We start from the raw sequence: 23,637 nt of genomic DNA, 5'->3' as shown, positions 1-23,637 counted from the left end.
TTACGATCCAAATTATGTGATGACTGTCATAATTCATCTCTTTGTTCTTATCTTAACCTTATCAGTATATTAAATACAGTTTACACAACATAATGCTTTTGAATCCATACTTAAAAATCTTAAAAGATTAACTCACTCAATTAACAAAACATTTTGAGCGTTTAATATGACTTAGGGACACTGCTTATTGAGTGTTTAGATATAGTGAATAGATGAAAAAATTACAAACTCCTCAGTGTAAAAAAAGTAATCTTTCCCAGGAAAAGAAGAGTGAGAACATATACATCATCACCTGAAAAAAAGTGGCCTATATGCCCAATAATTATTGTTTAAAACACTGATTAAAAACAAACAAACAAACAAACAAACACTGAAATTCAAAATGGAAGATAACTGGAGACCAGTTCTGAATGATTTTTTTTTTTTTTAAAGAACTGTGGGGGAAATCTGCTAAAAAGTCTGTGACAAAATGAATTTAAATGAGACCATGCACTTGTCCAAAGTGCTGTAGGTGGAATACCTTCAAAGGGAAAGAAGTGATTGAGATATGACTGTGATAACTTCTAAGTCTCCTTCCAATATGAAAAATTTAAAACAAAAAATACACGTATATATGTAAAAACTGATAACACACATTCATGTAATAAGAGGATAGCAAGAAAAAAAAGAGCTCTGAAAACATTCATACCTGGGGCTGCATCCTACTACCTACCAGGCTGAACTGTGAGATCTCTGGAAAATTACTGATGCTCTACATCGCTTTTTTCCATATATAAAATGAGACAAATACTGGGAATGTACAGATTAAATGCCTATATCCACTTCATCCCACTTCAGACCACAAAACCATTTTTATCATGCCTGGACTACCATAATGGCAACCTAAATGATGCCCGCATCCCAGAATCATCTTTTAAAAACATAAACTGAGAAGTAACATGGCCAAGCAAAGCAAACCCCTCACCACAGCTGTCACGGCTCTACTCTTTTAAGCCTTGCTCATGATTCTCATCACAATGTCCCTACCCATTCTTTCCCACCGCAGGGCCTCTTGGATTTGCTGTTCCTTCTTTCTAGAACACACCTTCTTCCCTTGGTAGAGCTGGCATCTTTTTATCCTCTAAAGAATAGTTTTTTAAAGGCACCTCAGAAAGATCTATCTGAAATAGATCTTCCCATTATTTCCTATATTGCACTATACTGTAGTCTCACACTGCTTATTTCTATCAAATCACGTACAATAATTTGTATTTTTTTCTCTATTAACTGTCTGTCTTTAAGCAACATGAGGACTTTGAAGACCCGTGTGCCCCTTAGACCGAGCACAAAGTCCGGCACGGAGCAGGTTATTAACACTGTCTTCCTGTCGCCCTCTTGTAGCCTTCTTCTCTATCTTCACAGCAAAGAATCAACACCAAACTGACCCGCCTCATTTCAAGCTGGAAACAGTATTTTCAGGATTCCTCATGTTTACTTAGTTGAAATAAATGCCTGTTTTCTGAGAAGTGAAGATTTCCCTACTAAAAATCTTTCATTATATAAAGGCAGCATGGTGCAAAAAAACCAAACACAGGTACATCTAAAAAACTAATTATGTCCTTTAATAGCCGTGGCCTTGTAGGACAAAAAAAATTCACATGGCTCAAGTCCTTCACATCCCTTACCCTGGCTCAAGAGAAGCCTCAAACTCTTCGTAGGAAAATGGGAGAAACAGTTGCCGCTGACAAGCCAGTCTCAAATGAGTAATGTATATGGAAGTGTTTTGTTAAAACTGGAAAACAGTCTCTACAAGGCCAATAAGCCTGTGCTGATTTAGCTCCACTAGTAAAGGCCTTCGTGCCCCTCGAGTAGAGAGCACCGCACATTTTGTTTTAAATGTAGCACATTCCTCACAATATACAGACTGGTCTTTTCTATCCTCCTTCCCTTTTTCCTTCTTTGCTTTTCCCCTAGACAGATAAGATCACAGAGTCAAGCAAATAAAGGTCCTAAAAACTAGGCTCTCCTAAATATATGAGGACAAAAATTTTGAAACATTACTGTGATTTCATAGTGAAATCACATTTCAGAGAATGTAAAATGAATAACTTGGATCAAGTTCACTATGCCAAGTTGCCCACTACTCTCAGCCTAGGCCTGGAAAGTCAAAGCACCACCTGATAGTGATTATATGGGACAGTGATGCCACTCCACCACAAATCACGGCTCCTCTACCTAGCCCCTCGCACAGCTTGGTGTTATTATTCATTGGCTTCTGTGTCTAGCCTTCTGAGCCATTTTTCTTGGCCTCAATGGACCAAAGGGGGAAAAAATTAAGGAGTCTCAAGTAATAAGCTGAATTGATAAATCAATACAAGAGCGCTTCTATTTCCCTAACCAGGGCAGTACATTACTACTTTGCCTAGACTCTGCTGGCTCCACACCCTCACAGGTTCAGGGACTGAAGTTCTTTTGGCATCTGTGCAACACTTGGTTGGCTTCCAATTTCCCCTGCCTTTGTGAGAAAGCTGCTAAACTTCCAAAAAGTGTTCCTTGAGTCCAACATTCCCAGACTCCCATCTTATGGCTGGAAGAGTCCTTGCTAATTTTAGATTCCAGGATGCCTTCTGTGAGCAATTAGCCATCCAGAGTCTCCGCCCCCATCCTGCTTAGACACCAACATTACTAATGGGAGAAAACAAACAAATACAGCTATTAACAGTCAGAGGCTAGACTTGAAAAGTAGTCAAACCAAGCGGAAAGGGTCACTTTGCCACTTTAATAAATAGACTGACCGGAGATCCTTCCAAAGGAAGTAAGTACTATCTTTCCCCTAAAGAGTTGTGAGTAGAGACTATAGAAACAACAGATAGAAAAGATTCAGGCAAAAGACAGACTAAGAGACAGAGGCAGAAGGAGAGAGTCAGAGAAGGATATGCCACAGATAGGGGGCCTGGGCTGGGGATGACAGGGAGAGAGCAATAGGCAGAGACATCTCAGGAAAGAGCAACTCTGAAGGTGAATTTCTCCCTCTATGATTTTCAAGGGTATGAGGTTCTCCTAAGCATAAGAATCCATTTCACGGCAAATAAAATGACACTGAAACACTAAGGGGCTCAATGCTGATTCTCAAGCACCCACTGTTTCTGTTCAGATATTCTCTCAAGAACCTTAAGATCACCAACCCAACGCCCTTCCCTTCCCTGACTCCTCACTGTTCTGACCGACACACTTCTCAGCCTTTCTCCCAAGGACCTAGTCACTGGATTCGAAGACACAAGAGCCTGAGTTTTGGAATGGATGAAGTGTGGCCCCTTACCTTCAGCAACACCACGTCCACAGTCCTGTGCACCTTGGAGATGTCACATAGGCTGTAGCGCCTCTTGTGCCGTTCATACATTTTGTCCAAATGCAGAAGAGAGGAAACAAGATGCAAGAGATGTACCCACTGTCAACTTGGGGGGCCAGTGTGCTCACCCAAGTCCAGAGTTCCAAATTTCTCACAGTGAGCTGGAGGGGACTTGTGCCTTCCAGACTCCTCTATGCATAAAACCCACAAGGGGCTAAAAAAAAAAAAAAAGAATTAAAAAGAAACCAAGCAGAATCCCAATTCCTTGAACCAAGAACTTCCTGGCAACTTCAGAGCACTGGGATGATGAATTTACAACATAAACAGTAAATGCCTCCTGATGCTATACTTTATGCAGATCTTGACGGAAGGAAAAGCACACACTGTTTTCATCACTGGCGATAACTCCAGTAGAAAAATTAAGAATTAACAGGCTGCGCATAATGGCCGACACACGTGCAGGAATAGCCCAAAGCAGGCAATAAAAATCCAGTATGTACTTTGTCAGGAAAAGAGAAAGAGAAAAAGGGAAGGCAACTCTATTTCGAAGGGATGCTAGGAAAAAATCTGTTCATTAAATCCTCTTGTTTAAAAAAGAAAAACGAAGACAAGGAAAATCAATTTTTCCTTTACGAGGAAAAAAAAAAAAAAAAAAGCTGAAGCTTTGAGATTCTGTTCAAAGTAAAGAGTCTTTAGTCAGCCTCTTGCCTACCAGGCAGTAGGGCTTGATTCCGATTTCAGTTAAAAATATCTAATGACAGCAGAGGGAAAAGAGGAGAGGAAGGAAAAAAAAAAAAAAAAAAAAGACCACTCCTCCTTTTTGCTCCCTCCCTTCTTGGGCGCTGGCCCTTCCCTACCCCAGCCCCCTCTCCCCTTTTCCCTCACTCTCAAGAACGTCACTACTTGCCCTTTCAGCTCTGCACCAGCAGCCCCAGAGGCTTGAAAACCTAATTGCAGTGGTGGGAACATGATTCATCCACAGACGAAGAAGAGAAAAACAAGGCTTCCTTTTCCAACCCGCTTCCTCCCCCCTCCTCCTCACGCTGTTCCCTAGGAAAAAGGCTCTGTCAGGCATTTCCAGATGCACCCTGAGTGCTTTGATGCCTGGGCAGTATGGTGATAAAGCGAGGGGGGTGTCATCCTAAACACCACAGGCAAGTACAACATATTTATCTATCCCATGAAGTTGGGGAAACTGAAACTACCCAAGGCACACACTGTATCTTTCTGCCAAATGCAAACCAGTGATTTAATATGAGAAAAATGCTAGCCAGATATTTCAGGGCTATGTCTCTAGGATCCAGAAGAGGTTACAAAAGCCTTGTGTGACAAGGCTTTAAAATCATCAAAAGGTCAGGGTTTTTTTTTTGTTTTTTTTTTTTTTTTTTTTGTGGGGAGGAGAGAAGTGATGTGGGAGGGCTTTAAAGAAAACTTAGGAGGAAAGGAGTGGGATGAATGGGTAAGTGTGTCAGCACTTTTTGTGACTAAGAACTGTCACCTGGCTGGGACTTCTTCCCCCTTCAAAGCCTCCATTCATGTTAACTGTGGCTCTGTTACTTCGCTGGCCTGTTTTACCATCTGGGAGCCCTCCAGCCCCACCCTAGCCAAGATTCTCAGGGGCAGACTTGTTCTAGAATTCATCCTCTCACTTGAGTCATAAGTGATCTGGGAGGGAAAGGAGAAGGAACTGAGTGAAACAGAAAGGGAAGAAGAGTGGGGAGAGGAAAAAATGAAAAGATGTTCTCCTAAGAGCATTAGGCTGCAGACATTTTCCCCAAGAGGCTAGAGGAGTCCTTAGCTAGACTGAGAGAGTGTGAATGAGGGGCTCAAAGACCATAACTGGAAGGAAAGAGAGACTCAATATCTAAATTTCTATCACTCTCACAGAGCTGGTGATAAGGCTCTCCAGGAGCTATAAAAGAGGTATAGAAGGTCTGGTGAGTCACCATTTCCTTGGGTCAGGCATTCTAGTCGCTAACCAGCTCAAAGCAGAGCAATGCAGCAAACCCTGCTAGAATGCAAGCATTTGTCTCATGTATTTACACACCACAGCTATGGCTCTAACCAACTCAGAGCCTCGGTGGGGGGGGGGGCCCTCTCCCCCTAATCCTCACAGCCTCATCCAAGGCAGGAGGTGTACAGCCCCTCCCCTTCCCCACACACCCCCAGTGACCCTTGGTTCTGTGATGATACTAATGTGCACGGTGAAACATGTTGCTTTTCATTAGAGTAATATGGAAAACGGTAGAAACCAGATGATTAGAGACATTACAAAGTTGTAAGTAAAATTCTAGCTCAGGCTTATCAAAAGGGTGGGACTTGGCCAGGGATTTTTATTTACAAATACTTTGAAACTATGTGGTCTAGGGCACAAAGTTCCTTTAGGCTTTAGTGTGGGGAAAAACAGAGAGCTCATTATCTTTTCTGTATGAACTTTCACCAAGCTATAAGTTAGAACTCCACCTCCTCCCCATATAAACACAAAGCTGCCTCCCCTCTGTCCTCAATATGGTTTATTCCTCACTGCCACTCCCTTTGGTTTTTAATTAGAATCAAATGTTTCCTGCTTCCAAGGTTCCCAGGCATCTCCCTAGGGATCACGGATGCTTTAATCACCATAGAGTCTTTCTATTCCCAACTTCATCTAACTGCTGACTTAAATGTAGATAATCTATACTGATTTAACAGATATACTGTGCCTTGCAGCAAAGGCAAACAAAAGAAAACAAAGATCAAGATCTCTGTCCAGATGAAGTTTATATAATTAGAGAGAAACCTGTTTCAAAATATAATTGTCTGAAATGGCCCAGATGCCTGTTTTGAGACAAATTAACTTTTAAAAATTTCTGATATATGCTGGCTTTGTGCTACAGGCTAGATATCTAGATTTCCTACTCTTTCTGTACACATGAACACATTAAAAGGACTTTCTTGTGTATTCTGTTCCTTCTTGGAGAACAAATGCTCTGGGTGGGGAAACACAGTCTGTTTTGCTTTCCTCTCTGGATCTGTTCAGCACTCTCCACAGCAGAGAGTCTGCAGCCTGTGCTTTTGCTGCTGATGTGACAATTCCAAATTTTTATCAAAAACATCTGGAACCACTGAAGTTATTGTTAGTATTTTGAAACACAAAAACCAATCATTTTATATCCAAACGAGAGTCTCAACCTATGGATTTTCCTTTTTAGAATATTTCTCCTTCTCTGAGCTTGGAGTAAAACATGTTTATTATTTACAACCTCTTACAAAAGTAATTATTCACAAGATTAATTATAATCTCTCTTTTCTCTGTGTCCTTCATCCCACTCTCTAACCACAACAAGGAATCCTAAATTCTTGAAGCAACCAGTGCTTAAAGTCTGTTCATACCACAGGTCTAACATATATTCTTAAAGATTCAAGAAACTGAAGTGTAAAAATATTTTACACATTTTCATTTTAACTCTAGCATTTCTGTTCACAAATTAAACTTTCTTTTGATATTTAATTCTAAGATCTAACACCTTACCCAAAGTATTTAAGCATTATTATGGGTCAACTCTATCTGACTCCTTTTCTTTCAGCTTGCACAGAACCCTATCTAAAGTACCATAGCAAAGTTTCTGAATTGGGACACCACCTAGTGGGTATACTAAAGACTTAAACAGAACACAAAAACCAGTAAACATGGCAGGGGGGTGGGGGGACAGTGGAGGGAGAAAGAGTATCTACTGCTACTAAACATTTGACCTGTAACACCAAAATGAACTTATAAAGTAATAGTGTGTCACTGGCTGAAAGACCCACCAATGACCAACTTGGTCTCTGTAGGGAGCCCAAGGTGAAACTCAAGGGTTCTTTCCATTCCTAGGTGTGCTACCTACCTCACTGGGCATCCTGGGATAATTAATTTGACTCTGACAGACTGGGTTTGTAGAACTGAACATGAGAAGGGTTGGACACTAGATCATATCTGAAGTTCTCTCCTGATCTGATATGGTCAGTATGAGACTAACAAATCTTTATCACTTGCCATATATCTCATAGGATGTGGGTAGATGCATAGGAGAAAGAAAAAGGAATTGAGAAATTTTCTCAAAATCTCTTATAGAAAACAGGTAGTATAATCTTGCATAATTCTATTTTCCACCTCTACTTTTCACAGGAAATGAGAAGGAAGGAAATGTCTACCACAGTCAATTTTCATTAATCTATGATTTCATTTACTTAAAAATAGTGAGTCGTCAAGGGCTACACATTTTTTGATGGCAAAATTTACTGAAATACATTATTTTTATTATCAAACCTCCATCTGGGCATCTCCCAGTCTGTTTAAAATAACAGTCTGCTTCAAATAAAATGCTTGAGTATTTGAGAAGAGGAAGAAGGAAATTATTGACAACGGCTGCAAAGGCATTGCTTCCAGCTAGGATTTCCTTTTTAATTTCAATTTAGGGGTTTAAGCACTACTGGTCCAGGAGAGGGAGGCCTAAGGCCCCCAAACCCCACATTTCTTCCACTCAGATTTGGAGGTTCCAAGATGGTTAAAAGATAAAAGAGTAAAAGGAGAAGAAGAAGGCCTTAAGGACAAGTCATCAGCCAGTCAGCAATTCTCTCCAAATAAGCATCTGGCAGCAGCAAGTAGCTCCACTGCTTTAACCCTTTATTGCCTCTTTCAAGAAGAAACCAGAACACAATCTAGCTGGTAGCAGCAGATTGGTTAACAACAATGGCAGAAAGTAATTAAGATGGACCAAAGTAAGAAAAGACAAAGCTTGGAGTTCCTGGTGTGGCTCAGCGGTTAACAAACCTGACTAGTATCCATGAGAATGCGGTTTCGATCCCTAGCCTTGCTCAGTGGGTTAAGGACCTGGCATTGCCATGAGCTGTGGTGTAGGTCGCAGACAAGGCTCAGATCCTGCGTTGCTGTGGCTGTGGTGCAGGCTGGCAGCTGCAGCTCCGAGTGGACCCCCAGCCTGGGAACCCCCATATGCCGTGAGTGTGGCACTAAAAGACAAAAGAAAAGTACAGACAAAGCTTTTAAAAAATGTATCTTCACAAACTTGTGTTCCTCCCAAGAAATAGATCTCACTGAACAAGAACACAAATGTTAAAAACTTTACTAAAATTACCAACAGCTAGGTGACATAACAGGAGGGAGAAGGGAAGAGGAGGAGGAAAGAAAGGGAGAGAAGTGAATGAGAATCTCATTTGGAAAACTGGTGACAGGAGAGTTTAATCTCTAGGGCAGGTCTTCTGGAGCAAGATTTATTAACAACAAAAACACTTTGTAAAATATTTTTTTAAAAAGGAAGGAGTTCTCACTGTGGCACAATGGAATCAGCAACATCTCTGTAGTGGCAAGATGCAGGTTCGATCCCTGGGCTGGCACAGTGGGTTAGAGGATCTGGCGTTACCACAACTGAGCTTGGATCTGATCACCAGTCATGGAACACTATATGCAGCCAATAATAATAGTGATAATAATAACAAAAACAACAACTGAGTATTCCCTGTTTGCCAGGTACAATTCCATTTATCCTTCATAAAAAGCTACAAAGTGAAACAGCATTGTCTCTTTATTGATGAGGAAAAGCTGAACTCAGAAGTTTAAGTCAGTTGCATCAGGTGACACAGCTAATAAAACAGGTCTGCATTAAACTGAGTTCTGGAAGTTTCCTGGTGGCTCAGCAGGTTAAGGACCCGGCATTATCACTCCTGTGGCTCCAGTCGCAGCTGTGGTATGGGTTTAATCCCTGGCCCGGGGATTTTTTGGCCACGCATGCTGCAGGCATGACCAAAAGAACTCAAAACAAAATAAAACCAAAGACAAACAGAAACTCAGTTCTGTAGATCTTTCCTTCCCTATAAATCTTATTTTGCCTTGAGTAATCCCCTAAATTAAAAAAAATGAAACTATCATGAAGAAAATACAAGTTAAAATTTGAGGAAAGAAAACTTAGAATTCGTTACTCATGTCTTGGGCATTCTTACATCTGATTTTACACAAATGCCAAAGGAAAAAATTTTATTTTTTCAATAAAAATGACAAATAGTTCCTAATTTTAGAAAGTACAGTGTGTCATTACATTAAACAGACTCAACTTTTTTGCCAACATTTTAATACTAGACATTTAATTTTTTAATTGCTTCTCATGATGATAAATATGTTACAAAAATCAGAATGAACACATACAACACAGAGAATAAAAGATTTCTGGATACTGACATCTGTTCTCCAGGTCTTCTTTAGAATGAATGGGCATACTGTTTATAGTTTTTCTCTTGGGAACAAACATCGGTTACTTCTTACGGCACCATTTCAAATATTTAAAGATACCTATTACGACTCACCACCCTCCTCAAAGCTTCTTTTCCAGATCATGATTCCCACACCTGCTCCTCATGCCAAGAAATTTTACACGGAAAATCCATGGTATTGTTGTCATACTACAACTTCTCACATGTCACTGAGCTGAAACCAACAGCTTTTCAATAAATGAAAGTAGTTGAATCATTAGACAAATATTTATTGAACTGTGTTTGGCACAGAGGACACAGCAGTGAACCAGGCAGACCTTAAATAGCTACAATAATGTATGTGAGAAGTGTCAGAATAGAGGGATGACAGGTATACCAGAAGGACATCTGCCTTTGGATGTAACATACTCTAAGACCCAGAAAAGGTGGGCTGAGGAAACGCTGACTAACTGGAGACCTGATGGATGAGTAGAAGTTAACCAGGCAAAAGGTGCATGTGACCTAAGGTGGTGCAGGGGCGCGCAGGGGACTCTGTGTACAGGTTGGGTCAGAGGACTGAGTGCTAGGGCCCACAGGCAAGAAAGAGCAAGGGCAAAGGACGAGGCCTGGGCAGCAACAAGAGGCCAGTCTGAGATGACCACCCTAAGTGTATTCAGGAGTCTGAATCACTGCAACAGAAAAAAAAATGCATGGAGGGTTATCAGCAAGGGAAAGGCATGATTGACTCAGCATTTCAAATTAAAAAAAATTTTTTTTTCTAGAGCACACTCAATAGACAGGAGGGAGCAAGATCAGAGGCAGGTAGATTAGTTATAAAAGTGTTAAAGAAGTTGGCTGAGATGTTAGTGGCTTGAATTCAGGTGATGAAAGTGGAGATCAAAAAAGGAAACTGAGAAAGAAAAGAAAAGATAAGAAAAGGAAAAGAAACTGAGGGTCCAAAGATATCCACATTAACAGGTATGGGGGTGGGTGGGAGAAGGAGGGAAACAAATGTCCTGCTTGACTAGGATTCTGCCTGGGGCAACTAGGTAAACGGTGGAATGGAAAACATGCAGGGGGCAGAATGAGATGAGATAATGAGCTTGGTTTTGGACACAGAGGTTTCTCAGAGATACCTAAACAGAGCCATGTAAGCAAATGAACCTGTGTGGAGCTCAAGAGACCAGATGGGACTAGGCACAAATATTTGGAAGTCAACACACACACGTGACATCAAGGAAACAAAAAGACTGGTAAACAGTGCCAAATGCTGTGGAAAAGTCAAGCCAAAAGAGGCCTGGATTTTACCATTTAAATGTTTCACGGACCTTGGTGAGAGCAAGTTCTGCTATAGGAGCAGAGTGATGAAAGTAGAATTTCAATATTCTACCATTTCATAGGGGAAATTTTAAGTTCTGCCTATATATGCCACTTTTTCTAGTTTTCTCTTAAGACACTACGCTTTATTTATTTATTTTATTCTCTCTCTCTTTTTTTAAGGCTGCACCACAGCATTTGGAGGTTCCCTAGGGGTCGAAATGGAGCTGCGGCTGCCGGCCTACACCACAGCCACAGCAATGTGGGATCCAAGCTGTGTATGAGGCCTCACCACAGCTCACAGCAATGCCAGATCCCTAACCCACCGAGCAAGGCCAGGGATTGAACCCATGTCCCCATGGATACTAATCGGGTTCTCCAACCACTGAGCCACGATGGGAACTCCCATTTCACCCTTTAGACAAAGTGCCTTAGGGAATCATTAAAGAATAGGTTACTATAGGATGGCTAAGCTGGTAGTAAATATTTTAGTGTTTAAAAAACTTTGAGAAGTAAATGAAACATTAATAGAGAAAAAGGACCATTTACACAAACTGAATTCTATGCTTGCTTTTTTTCTTTCTTTTTTTTTTTTTTGTATGTACTTTCAATACTTTCCAAGAGATTCTGTCATAGAGACCAAAAGAGAACACTTGAGTGTACACACTGAATCTTGGTTAGGAATATGGACAAAGGTTTCATAACAGCCAGAGGAGGGAAGCAGGGTGGACAGTGTTTTGGCAAGGAAATGGAAACAGAAGGGAACAGCCAAGAAGTAAGAAACTCCCTTTCCATATGATCATCTATGGAAATAAGAACAAACCTCATTCTATAAAACAAAGGCAATGAGGTCAGGGAAACAACACTGACAATTATGGACCAGAATTTTGTCATGGAAGTCTGTCACCACCAACACATCATGGCCAATTAGTAGCAAATTAGCAAATATTGGCTAAATTTATCTATCTATTCAACAAATATTTTAAATGTCTGCTGCAGTTATGGTGCTCTGTAAGATGTTACGAGAGATATAAAGATGGATGAGATTTCTGGGACCTCAAGGAAACACAGCAGGAGCAATCAATGGCATGAAATATAAGACAGTGCGGACAGTATAAATGAAATTCAGGGTTTCAGCAAGGAATAAGGAATCTCTGCACTGACTAAGTAGAAAGGTTTCATGAAGGTGGTGGTTTAACTTAAAGGGACAGAGAGAGAAAACAGGAGAGAGGAGGCAGGCATCACCTATGGAGACTGTAAGTGAAGGTACAGGTGTCGATGAGTGACACGTATGAGAGGACTAGCAAGCTGTCTAGTTATATGCATCAAATTCCTGTAATAGAGTGCTATGACATTAGCCTGGAAAAGCATTAACAGCCTAGACTATAAAAGCATATGATGCTATGCTAAAAGGTTTAGTCTCTATTCAGAGGCAGCTGGGAGCCACTGAAGATGCACAGAAGTGGTATGAGTTGTGCTGTAATTCAGGAAGAATGTACAAGTCTTTAGCTTCATCAAGTTTAATCTCCTTTGACATCACGCCATATTCCATGATCCTTACCCAGTCTCATTTGCTATTATACTCAAGACAGGTAGATGGTTGGTCTCTCAAGTTTCACAATTAGGATATGGTTCTTCCTACCTCAATGTCCTTGGCTCTTAGGACAATCGTGGTTTCTGGAATACCCTACCTTGTCTCTCCACGTTAACCAAAATCTACCCTTCAAATCTCACTTTTCTAGTTAAGTGCTCTGCCTACTCTAACACTCCTTATAACTATGCTATGAACTATGATGGTCCTTAGACTGTGAGAGACTCACTTTATGGTTTCTGTTCTATACTGTCCCTTGATGCTGTGTGTTAATCTGCCTCTAAGTAGAATGATGAGTTCCTTAAAACCCAGGTGCTTCTTCAATCTAAGGGTGTCAAAAATGGTATTAGACATCCAAAGGCTAAATGAATAACTGATTATGCATTCATTTAATACCACAATCATAATCTTAAGACTTTTCAAATAACTGACCAGATTTATTTATTAAACAAGAGGGAAAAAAAAAGTCTGTCAGTGTTAACATACACAAAAGGTGAAGAGTCTTAAAAGTGTTCCTGATTTAAAGGATAAAAGCCCTGGCCAGATAAGAAAACTCATGTTCAAAATAGCCATACCCTTAGGAAAGTTTTGAATCCCACATAAAATGAAAATGTGTTACTTTAGGAAATTACCCGATTTATTTATTTATTTTACTTCACAGCAAAAAGAATAGCTCTAGCATAGTCACACAGTCAGACAAGCCAAAAAATGATTCAGCTTCCCATGGAAGACTTCCCTCATCCTTCCAAGGCAAACACACTAGTACAGTCATGCCTTCCAAAGAAAAATGTAGAGGTATAACTTGCTCATAATTTATCAGTTGCCCAAAAGACAAAGCAAAGGGAAAAGAGAAAAATCCTTCAAGAAGGAAACCTACTTTTAAACACTACTGCCAGAGGATAAAAAGAACAGAAACATATAGTAAAAGAAAAATGCTGCTATGAGGAATAAATGAATTAATACAGGTAAAGTACTTTGTATATAGTGCCTGTGACATGAGTACTATATAAGTATTAGTGGCTATAATATTTTCACTTTGTTATCGTTATTACATTTTTTGCCTTATTTTCAAAGCGATATTTAAGTTAGCCTGCAAAAGACACATAAGAAAAAAAACAAGTAGCTGAAAATTCTGATTCGAGTTTTAAGTGAAAGAACAAAACACCTTTGCTCTGAATCAGACCACCATGTTCCCTCTGAAAATACTCTGTATCATGACAAGAAAGCTGGACTGGGGGGAAAAGTTAGGTTTTCTTTCCTCTAGTAAGTGGAGAGGGGGGTAGGTAGTTGCTCCAGAAACTAAGTGGAGAGGGGGGTAGGTAGCTGCTCCAGAAACTAAGATTAAAGGAGTCATTCAGCATCTGAAAGCCGAGCTGAGTTCTTTAAAACTTGAGGTCAAGATAGGACTGGGGGCTCAGATGGAAGAGTTAGCCTTGGGAAAAAAGAAAAAAAAGCCTCTACATCTGAGGCAAAAGGAAAGAAGAAAAGACAGATATTTATAGATTTTTTTTCCTGGCCAATCCCCAACTGCCTAATTTGGACTGAACTTAGAGTGTCCCTGAACAATCCCCACCCAGACAGCCAAAATACCAGTGTGACCACTGGGATAAAGAGCATGCAGCTCCAGGAAGTGACTCTGGGAGGAAAGCATAACACCAGGACAGCCTCTCTGGTCTCTCACCTCTCCTTGTAAGACTCTTCCACTGCCATCATGCAAGTCATCCTACTGTGCTCAGATTAGATCCGACTCTGGCTGCCCCCATGTCCTTGATTCTGCTTTCACGTTCCTCCCCATAGAAGCAAAACAGGTCAAGTCCTTAAGACCCCTTCAAACGCCATCACATCCATGATGCCTCCTCTGAATAATTCAGTCAAAAAACCTGCCTGTCTTTCCTCTCACTCTACTGAACTGTGCCAGCACTCCTACCACACTTAAATCACTCACCAACGATCACAATTATCAAGGTATCTGTTGTATGAGAGTCTCTTGGACAAGACATCCACTTCTTTGGATTTCCTTTAGGTTCTTGGGCTTATTTATTTAGCATTTAGCAAATAGTTCCTACGAGAATGAATAAATATCCATCTTTCTGTCTGAAGAGGAATTTTCAGGCAAGGTAACCAATTCTCAGGAGTAGATCAAACTGGTGCAGGCAACCTAGATACAGAAGCTCCTTTATTCACAGATTTATATAAGCCATGGAATTCTGATACACAGACATGCACGAGAGAAAAGGGCATCTACACTGCTCACCACAAATGAATGGCATTAGTGGTTAGACCTTTTTATTAACTAGATATATCAAAAATTAATCAGCAAGTAAAAGAACAGAATTCTCTGCCTACCTTGAATGCTTTTTTAAAATAAAAATTTCAGGAGTTCCCATTGTGGCACAGTGGTTAATGAAGCCGACTAATATTCATGAAGATGCAGGATGGATCCCTGGCCTTGCTCAGTGGGTTAAGGATCTGGCATTGCCATGAGCTGTGGTGTAGGTCGCAGATGCAGCTCGGATCCTATGCTGCTGTGGCTGTGGTGCAGGCTGGCAGCTGCAGCTCCGATTCGACCCCTAGCCTGGGAACCTCCACGTGCCATGGGTGCAGCCCTAAAAAGACAGAAGACCAATAAATAAATAAATAAAAATTGTAAAAAGTAAAATAAAAATTTCACTTTGGGAGTTCCCTTGTGGTGCCACGTGTTAAGGATCTGGTGTTGTCACTGTAGTAGCCCGTGGCAGTGGAAATTCCCAGGTCAGGGACTGAACCCACGGCACAGCACCGACTCAAGAAGCTACAACGACAACACCAGATCCTTAACCCACTGAACCACAAAGGAACACCTAATGTGAATACTTTTAATGCAAACTTTGAAAATAGAAAAAAACAAAAAAACTGTTGCCAGTGAAACAATCAATTTAGGACCAAGTTTCATGGAAGCATTTTGATAATTTCTCCAAAGATACGTGTGTGTATGTGCATGTGTGCTCGTGAACGTGTGTTTAACAGTTCAGAAGACTGCCCAGCACTGACCATTTGTGTACCCTGTCAAGGACAGTACATCTAACAAATCAGGGAACCCATGAACATAGTGTAAAAAACTGGTAGGGCAACAAAGCATTATTAGGGTTACCCTCTGAGCTCCCAGCACTGAGCAGGAAGGACACATAGAAGGCCTTTGCTCTGTTCCTGCAACTTGCCATCTGTAAGACTATTATTTGTTCTCCCTTGCCTCCTCTATGAGAATGTTATCATAGTAAGCATTAGTAGTCTTCAAAAGAGCACAGTATTATTTAATATGGCTACTGGTACTTTCTTTCATACAAGTAGTTTTCCTGGGTCTGAATTCTAATAGCTCTATGCCTCTAACTCTTATACTGATAAACCCAAAGATCTGTTCTGTGTCACCACAAAATCAACTATCTGAATTCTACATAGACAGAATGATGAACCATATTTTTTGGTTCAATCCCAAATATTCATATAAATGAGTTATCAATGAAGAAATTTCTCTCTTCTACCTAGTCTTTAGCTGCAACTCCTGCCATACTGATTAAATCTTTTTTTTTTAAAGGAGCTGAACTAACAAAACTTAAAAGCCTCAAACATATTTGCTATGGAAAACAGCAAACAGAATTTTAAAAGAAAGGGAGCTACTTAAGATTATCAGAGCCCCAAGGAAAGAAACTGATAAATAACATTATACTCTTAGGTAAAGTTGACTGAAGTTATACGAAAATTTGTCAATTAACTAAAAGCAGCCTTGCCAAAGTTCTTGCTGTCCTTTTAACAAGAGACCTACCATGCACCCTACATTATAAACACCTGTCCTGTGTGAGACACCGTGACAGATCACTGTGCATGGAGCATGGCTAAGGCAGCATCCCTGGCAGGAGGCAGTGGAGTTCCAGGTGGCGTCCTATGCGGGCCTCACAGTCCCCAGGACAGTTCCAGTGAGAGCTAAGAGAAGGGTGCACAGGAGGCCTGAGAGGATGGAGAGTGTGGCACAGGACAACACAGCACATCTGAGAAGGCTCAAAGAGTCAGAGAGTACGCAGGTAGGGTTCAAGGATGCATTTCAGGCAGAGCGTACCACGGAGCAAGGAGAGCGATGGTTTTACTGCATAAAGAGGAGTCTGGTGTGGCTGGTAGCTGCACTATGGAATGGAACAGCAGAGCAGATGTGAATGTAATCTCAGGAGCCAGACTGTGAAGTCCACGCCACACCACAGTTTAGCAAGACTCTCTAACAGGAGCTAGAGCAGCGGTCTCTATATGTGGTCTGCAAATCCTTCAGAGGCCCAGAGACATTCTCAGGGCATCTGTGGCGTCAAAACTATTTTCACAGTAACGCTAAGATGTTATTTGCCCTTTCACTGTGTTGACATTTGCACTGACAGGACTTAGCACAAACCACAGCACTGGTACCAAAGTGAACCAGTAGTCACCATATTCTTACAGTATAAAAACAAACTTTAAACAATTTTTTCACACAGAATGCCTGTGATAAAGCTGTAAACATTAATGTTCAATTTCAAGCTTTAGGTACTCATCTTTTTAATACTTTGTGTGACAAATGGGAAGTAGACATAAAATACTTTTGTGGAGGTATGATGGTTGTCTTGAGGAAAATCACTTGTGCAACTCTTTTAAGTTGTGAGCCAATGCAGGCAGACACTTTTTTCATGGAACGTCATTTTATTTGAAAGAAGAACTGATGAACAAAGGATGGATATTCAGAACCTGGGTATTTTCTTGGGACTGAACCAAATGAACCTCTCTCTCAAAAGAAGCAACTGGTAGAATTCCTGCTATGGCACAGTGGGTTAATGATCTGGCTTGTCTCTATGGCATTGCCAGTTTGATTCCTGGCCCAACACAGTGGGTTAGCAGGTTAGGATCTGACATTGCCACAGGTGCTGCCAAAGAAAGGAAAAAAATAAAAGCAGCAGCAACTGACAGTATTTATTGCTGATGATAAAATTCATACTTTCAAGTGAAAATGAGATTCTGGGAAAACTTGTATCTGCCACTGTGAACCTGCCAGTTTACCAAATACTTAAAGATGTTTGGGATAAGACTGGTTGTGATATTAACAAATGTGATTTTCTTCTTTTGAGGGGGAGTGCATCCATGGCATGTGGAAGTTTCCTGGGCCAGAGATTAAACTCAAGCCATAGCAGCAACCCCAGCTGTTATAGTGACAACATCAGATCCTTAACCCACTGCACAAGGGAACTTCCTCTGAATGGCAGAATGAAATGTTCAACATTTAGAAGAGTTGTGTTACTCAATGGATCAATATTTCCCAAATGACAAATGCTTGATGTTAGAAAATCATGCCTGGATAAAAGATCCATTCAGAGTAGAAGACAGATCAATGGCTTTTAATGTGCTAAAGTACAAAAACTTCAATGATATGATTTCAGATTCCATTCTACAAAGAATTTTTTTTTTTTTTGGCAGCCGCACCTGTGGCATATGGAAGTTCCCAGGGTAATGGTCAAATTCAAGTTGCAGCTGCTGGCCGCGTCCGCAACCTACAACACAGCTCATGGCAACGTCAGATCCTCAACCTACTGAGCAAGCCTAGGGATCGAACCCACATCCTCATGGATACCAGTTGGATTCATTTCCACTGGGCCACAAAGGGAATTCCTAAACAACTTTTAAGAATTTACCACTTGTCAATTCTTATCTAGTATCAAAGAAGAAGATAACAATTACAAGAGAAAATTAATAAAATATTCCTTCCTTTTTAAACATATGTGTGTTAGGCCGGATTTTGCTTATGGCAACAGTTTGAATACGTAAGAGAAACTGAGCCAAAAGCTGGAGTAAAACAAAGTCAAACAAAGAGTGACTTTTTTTACTCCAATTTCGGACTCAGTATCTCTTATGTTTTAGAAAAGTTATTTTTCATGAAAATACACTCTTTACGTTAATAAGTAGTGGGTTTATTATTGTTACTGTGAATGAGTTAATAAATATGGTATAATGTGTCGGTTTTAATTTCTAACACGGTAAAAATTTACAGACGTAACTCATATAAATAGTATTTCCTCATAGTTCTTAGTAATTTTTAAAGTATAGGGAAATCTGAAGACTAACCAGTTCAACAACTGCTGGGATATAGGCAGAAAGAAATTAGTGGTAAGGAAACCAGAGTGCAAGTAGGAGAAAACATGGACATGAACTATCTAAACTGGCAGTCTGAAGTGATGTTACATCTGACAGAAAAAATTTTCTTTGGTTTGTGGTAACAAGAAATCTGGGATGAAAGGTGAAAGCTTTCTATCTTAAGGGACTGTATAAAAGCTGGTGCCTTTAGTTAAATGTGAAGTGAAGCCCAAACAATTCCATGATATTTTAAATGAAGCTGATGAATTAAGAGTAGCTATAGCAGAAGGAGTTCTCACGTGGTTCAGTGAGTTAAGGACCCAGCATTGTCACTGCAGCAGCTCAGGTCGTTGCTGTGGCATGGGTTTAACTCCTGGACCAGGAACTACCACATGTTTCAGGTGCGCCCCACCCCTCCAAAAAAAAAAAAAAGCAACTACAGCAGGAATGAAAAGCAGAGATGGTTTTCCAAAGAGCAAATAAAATTGTTTTCTTTCAGAAAAGACTGTTTCCATGATCTATCTGTGAATGAATTTAGCTGAAAGGCACTTTCTAAGAGACTATATGGCCTTATGAGACTGGGTCTCATTCCATTTTTGAGAGACTGAGGCAAATGACCAAAGGAAAACTGAAATGAGTAACTCCTTAATCCAAGTTTCCATACTGCTGCTAGGATTAGTGCCCACTGATGTACGAATTTATTACGTAACCGTCCTGATAGTCATAATGATGTTTCTGATCAAGAACACACATTTTTCAATAAGCCAGCCAAGTGCATAGGTATTTTAGAAATACACTATCACAAAAGCTTCCAAGTGGAAGCTCCAGCTTTTAAGGCTTTACCTTCAGCTATCTGAAAATTCCACTATTCCAAAAAAGATTCATTTGTTACAGGTTCCATGGAATGGAAATGTTCCAATCAAATTATAAGATGGTCTTCACTCCTGGGGCAGGTAACATGAGGAACCACAAGCCACAATCCTAAAGAACGGAAATTCAAGACATGATAGTAGACTCTGTGTGTTTTTCTCCCTCTTGGCTCAGGTACTCCTTGCGGTCATCAGAGCATATATACATGGGGCGAGGGGGAGATATATATCCCATTTTAAAGGCTACCTTGTTAAAATGTAAAATCAATGACAACCATTTATCAAATGTCTTAATTACTATTTCTTTTCTTTATTAATGAATTTTATTCATTGTTGTACATTGTACATTGTTGTACATTGTTGTACATTATACATTGTTGTACATTGTTATTCATTGTGGTGATTGTTGTACCATGTACAACAATCACCACAACCAAATTTTAAGGCACTTCCATCCTAAACCCTCAGTGCATCCCCCTCACCCCGTAACCTGTCTCATTTGGAAACCGTAAGTTTTTCAAAGTCTGTTAAGTCACTATCTGTTCTGCAAAGAAGTTCACTGTCTCCTTTTTTTAGATTCCACTACAATTTCTTTATTAAAAAGAAGTTCCTGAAGAAACATTTGTTTTGTGAAAAGGAATGTCAAAATTTAAAGTCCCAGAAGTGACTCTACTTTGCAAGAGCTGTTGAAATTTCCTGAGTAACTGTGTATATCTAAAACAAAGAAACTTGCTTTTAATATCTCATTTTACAATCTCATCCTCCCCCCTCTACACTTGAGTGATAAATAATAAGAACTTATATGGACAATGCTAGAAGAATTAGACAACTTGGTCTTTTCACAGCTGTTGCCATTTCATGTCTTTAAAGCTTGGTAAATTGCAGATGCTGCAAAGAGACAAGTTTTTTTTTTCCTTATCCTTCTGCTTCCTCACCTCCCACATTAAAGTTCTCCTTCAACTTCCCTTTCCTTTTTGCCCCCCCCCCGCCCCTTTCCTGCTTCACATTCCCATTAACTAGCCTTATGGAAGGAGGATCAAGGCAACTTTTTACATCAGCCACTTTCAGGGCATCTCTTCATGTTTGTCCAGTAATAAGTGGCTGGAATTAGGTAACCATAGGCACCATAAGTTAAAAACAAAGAAATAAACAAAAAAACCAAACAAGGCTGATTTTAGAGATTATGTCTTGAAAGGGTATGCATTATCTTGTTTTTACTTGAAGAGCCATGCCAAGAGATATACATGTTGGCAATAAAGGTCCTCACTGGGAATAAAACAAAGATAAGACAACTCAGCGTTATTAGACATTGATGAGCTTTTCACCCCCAGCCCCTACCCCTTCAGGGACAATGAAAACAGTAGCTCCCGTTATGACACCACAACCAAATAAGTAGGTAGAAATACATGGTAATTACGACCCTAAGCAGCAGTCTTAAGACCTCCACTGGCTTTATAGAGCCTGGGAGGCTATTCAGATGGAGTGTGCCAATGAGAAACTCCTCAAAGCCTACAGGACACAGTGTTTTGACTTAAAAAGCAAACCTAAGACCACTGTCCACATTATATGCCAATCTTGAAACAGTATTCCTCCTCATAGCTTGCTGGTCTGGTTCAGGTGCAACAGCAATTGCACTAAGTTCCACGACAAGAAAGCCAGGATTTAAAACCTTCGCCTGTCTCAAGGAGGAAAGAGCAGCCTCAGACAGGAGAAAACAATTCACTGAGCTTGATGTGAAGCAGACACAGCACTAACGAAGGAAGAGGGCCAGAGCTCTATTTTCTTCCTCTAGATCATCCCATTAGGGAAAGCTAATGACTCCTAGGAAGGAACACAGCCTATTGTGTTGTGTACGATGGTGATAGAGACAGGAACTATTACGCAAAACAATCACAACATAAGCATCACTTTCTGGAACTGGAATGAAACGACCAGCTCCCTATTTTAGGCCAGTGGGGCTGTCAACAGGGGAAAATCTCCTGAATGACACATTTCAGCAGAACTCCCCTTAAGGCTTAATGGCATAATACCACTGAAAGTGAACATAAGTCACACTGGTATAATGCCACTGAAAGTAAACATAAGTCACGCTGGTATACATGGCCTAAACGTGAGAGGATTCCTTCCCATGTGTCCACTTCTGGTTTTTTTTTCTTTGTCTCTCCCAACAGGGCTTCTTGAGGGATGGGACATATCTTACTCATTTTACCCATTATGGCACCCCCAGTTTCTATTACTATGTTTGTCACACAAAACAGTAGATGTTTGCAAATTAAAGGTTCAATTTCATTTTAGAAATGCATAACAGGGAATTCCCGTCGTGGCGCAGTGGTTAACGAATCCGACTAGGAATCATGGGGTTGTGGGTTCGGTCCCTGCCCTTGCTCAGTGGGTTAACGATCCGGCGTTGCCATGAGCTGTGGTGTAGGTTGCAGACGCGGCTCGGATCCCGAGTTGCTGAGGCTCTGGCGTAGGCCGGTGGCTACAGCTCCGATTCAACCCCTAGCCTGGGAACCTCCATATGCCGAGGGAGCGGCCCAAGAAATAGCAACAACAAAAGACAAAAAGACAAAAGACAAAAAAAAAAAAAAGAAAAGAAATGCATAACAGTAACTCTCTCCTGCAGGAAGGGAATACATTCTACCAGTGTCATTTACCATTGGAATCTTTTGCTATAAATGTTGAAAAATAAGGGACTCATGCATGGATATATCTGTGCTGACAAGTCAGTCTGTGGCTTCACACAATCTCTGGCCTCATAGGGGTGGAATGAGCCTCTGGGAACAAATGTCCTGCTGCCCACAAAGTGGAGGTCACACAACACACAGGTTCTGGTACTTGTCATGCATCCCCTCCAGACTGGTCCAGGCTCCGGTCCAATCTCAAAAGGCCTATAGCTGAGGTGGTGGCTCTAGCTCTTCTTTTGCCATCTAGGCCTAGCATGGTAGGGAAAGGCCCGATATCAACCCACTGTGTCCCGAGGCCCTTCTGCCTAAAAGGAGCCTGGCTTGTAAGTGACTCCATGGGGGAAATGAATGCAAGAGAATGTGGGGTGGTAAAGTAAGGAGGAAGGCTGGTAAAGAAATAAATTGATGTTGGAAACAGAGCAGACCATAAACACATTTCCATAAGTTATTATTTTCATAGAAACAGAAAGATAAAGGGCCCTGGAAAGGAGATCCTACATTACCGCTTTGCCCGGGGCTGCCAGGATGGCTCCCTAGTGAAGGATGCGCAAGCACAAGGCTCTTCCCTGTCTCACGTCATTTATCTATGGTGGCACAGCCAGGAAACATCACTAAACCAATGTGGAATCCTGAGTGACTCACATGGGCTGGTTTGGAACCAAAGATGCTCCTTCCTCCTTCCACTCTGTGTTAAATTACAGGGAAGGCAACCCGGAGCAAGCATGTGTCAAAATCAAGATGCCATGTTTTGGAAAGTTGAAGGCAACAAGAGGTGAGACTCTTACACCTGTCCAGATGGCCGGGCACTGTGACGGGCATGAGGACCCACCACAGGCCTCCAAGAACCCATACGAGATGGCAGTTTGCTGAAGGAAGCCATGCAGAGCTGCCCAGACAGCAGATGCCCACAGCACAGGATTCAGTATACAGATTCAGCTGTGCCCTCCCCATGTTTCTACGTCTGAGGGTAGGAGAAGGATTTCATGAAACAGAAGAGGGTCATTGGCCAGGAGGTCCTATTTAAGGTTTTCCCCAGCAGAGGAAGCACAGGCCGCCTCAGCTTACTGCATGACACCGAGGAGCCCATTTCAGCGAGATGAGGTGATCTCTCCGGCAGAGCAGGCAGAGGTGGGCAGGAAGGGAGGGGCCGGCGCACAGCAGGGCGCCAGAGTCCAGGGTCCTAGACTCGACTCCGCTAACCAGCTGGGCAAACAATGGAAGGCCCTTTGAGCACCAGAGCACTTGGGGCCCAAGCCCCTTCCCTGCAAACTACAAGGTAGAGACTGCATGGCAATGGCTATGAAGCCACCCTACTCTAAGGTTCTACAATGAGAACAATTTGTTCTGGAAGATTCTGAGTCCCTGTAATTGAAGAATCTGGAATACAAACAGAAAAGACCTTTAAATGGTCCCATTACAAATCTTACGATCCCATGCTCTCTGGTTTTTGCTAACAAACCAAAGGGGTATCTCCAACTCAGGCACATTTTTCTAGTGGTCTACCTTTCT

At 41.1% G+C, this 23,637-nt stretch overlaps 1 protein-coding gene across 13 annotated transcripts in view; it reads right to left on the bottom strand.

The window, feature by feature from the left end:
• Positions 1 to 23,637, bottom strand: part of AKAP13 (A-kinase anchoring protein 13) — a 326,734-nt gene that overhangs the window by 112,088 nt on the left and 191,009 nt on the right. Inside the window, exon 1 of one of the 13 annotated variants that reach the window (XM_047797886.1) lies at positions 3,299 to 4,006. The exons of the other annotated variants lie outside the window; for them this stretch is intronic. Within the exon in view, the coding sequence (XP_047653842.1) occupies positions 3,299 to 3,379 (81 nt within the window). The 5' untranslated portion in view covers positions 3,380 to 4,006. Of the gene's footprint in view, positions 1 to 3,298; positions 4,007 to 23,637 lie in introns of those variants that run through there. 13 annotated transcript variants of the gene reach the window in all.

The sequence above is a fragment of the Phacochoerus africanus genome, chromosome 9, assembly GCF_016906955.1.
Source record: "Phacochoerus africanus isolate WHEZ1 chromosome 9, ROS_Pafr_v1, whole genome shotgun sequence".
NCBI classification, from domain to species: domain Eukaryota; kingdom Metazoa; phylum Chordata; class Mammalia; order Artiodactyla; family Suidae; genus Phacochoerus; species Phacochoerus africanus.
The sequence above is the reverse complement of the archived record's forward strand: the minus strand, read 5'-3'. Positions and strand labels throughout refer to the sequence as shown.